The 3,171-nt window shown below is 47.1% G+C and overlaps 1 protein-coding gene across 1 annotated transcript; it reads right to left on the bottom strand.

Annotated features, from left to right (window-relative positions):
• Positions 1-1,720: 1,720 nt before the first annotated feature.
• On the bottom strand, positions 1,721-2,197 carry F5891DRAFT_1190407 (uncharacterized protein; the record flags this gene model as incomplete). Its single annotated transcript, XM_041367294.1, has 1 exon — positions 1,721-2,197. One exon carries the CDS (start codon positions 2,195-2,197, stop codon positions 1,721-1,723), a length of 477 nt encoding a protein of 158 aa, XP_041224485.1.
• Positions 2,198-3,171: the final 974 nt, after the last annotated feature.

The following is a 3,171-nucleotide window of genomic DNA, read 5'->3' as shown; positions in this document are numbered from 1 at the left end:
TTGGATATTGTGGGTGGTTGGCAGGGAACACCATCTCTTGTTCAACACCGACTCCATCATGAATGAACCATCCATTCCGCATTCGTGCTTGTTTACCACCAGGGTTGACATTTATGCGAGTCCCAACCCGTAGTGCATCTTCGGCATATGCAGCATGCCCTTGCAAATTATCAATAATGAATAGAGCTTGATAACCTGCTCCATGAGCTGCTTCGAATGCCGGAATAATTTTCTCGGCCATCTGGGACCATGTTTGGTGAGAAATTAATGCCTGCAAAAATCTTGGTACGAACCTGAGCACAAAACCGCTTGCCATTCCAATACCCTTCATAATTCTTCCCATATTCCATAGATTCACCTGCCTTGGAAAGATGTCCACATGTTGAACAAATTACGTCACTGCGATGAATGCCTCGACCAACACCTTTCTTCCGTAACTTGAACTCATTATCAAACACCCATTCTTTCTCATTCATGTCATTGGATTGTGCTGTCATCTCGTCATGAGGGGTGGGAACGAGGCAACGTTCAACGTAATTGCATGGTGGAACAAAAAGTTCTTTCTCCACATCACCAATTGTATATCGGACGAGACGGTGCTCAAACTCCTTCATTGCAGGCAGAAACACATTCTGGCGATATTCCACAACATCGGGGCGGTCATGACCATCAAAATACAATCCCTTCTTGTGGGACATGTACCGAAACCCTTCATGGTGAAGCCAACGATGTGCAGTGCTAAGTGAGATGCCACGACCAACTTTGAGATGGATACGAGGAAAGAGTTCCAACTTGATATATCTTTTGAGGGCATTTGGCATCTCATCATTGACAACATCCTTCAGGTAGAGGTCCGCTTCTTTTGTGATCATCTCGTTGTTTGTGAATTTTGCAAGCTTTTCAGGATTCATTGACCATTTATTTGAGCGAAGATATGCGCGGAGCTCGGTGGCTATGGATGGGATGGAAAGAAGTGTGGCAACTTTTGTGTGGCACCCTCGCATGGATTCTGGGAGTTTTCGGTCATTGATCCATCGACTTGTCCAGTTATGAAGCTGGTGTCCACCCCATGCAGCAGCAAAACCATTTGCTTCTGCTGCACGTTCAGCTGCATCAGCCAAGACACGCCCATTTCGGACAACAAGATCAAGGTGTGCACGAATTGCACGTGTACGACGGGCCTGAAGGCCATTGACTCCACCGACAAATTTCGTCTTTGCAGATTTCAGCAGCTTGTCGACATCTTGAAGTCCACTCTTCAACTTCTCCATTTGGGCTGCCCTGTCTTTTTGATGCTGGACACGATAGGGTACCTCAAGCCTCCATCGTTTGAGTGGTGGCACTGCAGGCAACTTGCCACTGCTCTGATTCATTCCTACTGTTGGAGAATATACTGATATTCCATTGTCTTCTTCAAGTTCATCGTCGGTGCTCCAACCACCATCATCCGAGTCCGACAGATACACGAAGGCATCATGCTTTGTTGGTTGAGTTGACACTTGCAGCACGGGAGCCTCTGACTCGGATAAAGGAGTATTGGATAGCTGCTGAGTTGGTGATGGCTTTGGTGCAAACATTCGAAGCATCATTTTGACCTGTGGATTGTCTCTGACATTGTTTTTAAGTAAGTGTCCTCAACCATTCAGTTTGTGAGCTGACATACAATTTTTTCGCATTTTCTCGCACTTTTGCTGCAGCCCGAGCTTGCTGACCTCTCCGCTCATATGTCCGCTGTGACTGGCCATGGCCCATTGTATCCAAGCCCGCGATTTTTCTCAGCCTTTTTCCATGCTGCACTCGAGACTCCCATTGCAATTTTCTCAAATGCAGCGGGTTGGGCAAGTAGGTCTGCTTCAATGGCACTTTCGGCTTGCAGCATGCGCATATTCTCCTCCAACTCATCACCTGAGAGCTCCGAGAGAGTATCATCAGTCAACTCTGTCTCCCAGTCCAAATCTCCAGGCTCGTAGTCACTGTCAGAGCTGTCAACATTGACCCCACCTGTATACTCACATTCTGAACATGAATCAGATTCAATGACAAAATAATCATGTGGTTCTGTGTCTTCGCATTGCTGGATCAGAGGTTCTGAATCATCAACAGCCTCGGGACTTGGAGAGGGCACTGGCACAGCAGTGGGATTCCATCTTGCAGCTCTGGCTCGAGCAGCTGCAGAATGTTGGTGTTTTTTGCCCATAGATAATGGTTCACGTTGTGCGTGACATTCATTAGACAACTCATTGCATTTTCACTCCACGATTGCTTGACTGACTACGAGCTAATATCGAAGAATGATTGAGCGGGTCTCTATATAGGTATACTAGGGTTAGGGTTAGGATATCACGTCGACGAAATTGGTGGCTGCACAACATAGGCGGTGACTAAGTGAACCACACCATAGGAGTTCTAGCATCGTGAGCCTCATATTGCCTTCAATTATATCATATGCTCATGCAATGTCCCCAGGATGACCTTGACAAGCGCGGGGCACCCCCTGTAAGCCTCGTCTTGCTTTAAATTGGATCATACTCACATAATACAATGTCCTCAGGCCGCTAGGACTGCTATCATCGTGAGCCTCGCATCGCCTTCAATTATATCATGTGCTCATGCAATGTCCCCAGGATGACGACAAGCGCGGGGCACCCCCTGTAAGCCTCGCCTCGCTTTAAATTGGATCATACTCTCATAATACAATGTCCGCAGGCTCATAGGAGTTCTAGCATCGTGAGCCCCGTATTGCCTTCAATTATATCATGTTCTCATGCAATGGCCCAGGATGACCTTGACAGGCGCAGGGCACCCCCTGTAAGCCTCGCCTCGCTTTAAATTGGATCATACTCTCATAATACAATGTCCGCAGGCTTGTAGGAGTTCTAGCATTGCGAGCCTCGTATTGCCTTCAATTATATCATGTGCTCATGCAATGTCCCCAGGATGACCTTGACAAGTGCGGGGCACCCCCTGTAAGCCTAGTCTCACTTTAAATTGTATCACACTCTCATAATACAATGTCCTCAGGCTGCTAGGACTGCTATCATTGTGAGCCTCACATCGCCTTCAATCATATCATGTTCTCATGCAATGTCCCCAGGATGACGAGTAGAGCAAGGAACCCCCTGTAAGTCTCACCTCGCTTTAAATAGTATCATATTCTCATGCAATATCCTC

This window comes from Suillus fuscotomentosus, assembly GCF_016647785.1.
Source record: "Suillus fuscotomentosus strain FC203 chromosome Unknown F5891scaffold_36, whole genome shotgun sequence".
Lineage (NCBI taxonomy): Eukaryota > Fungi > Basidiomycota > Agaricomycetes > Boletales > Suillaceae > Suillus > Suillus fuscotomentosus.
The sequence above is the reverse complement of the archived record's forward strand: the minus strand, read 5'-3'. Positions and strand labels throughout refer to the sequence as shown.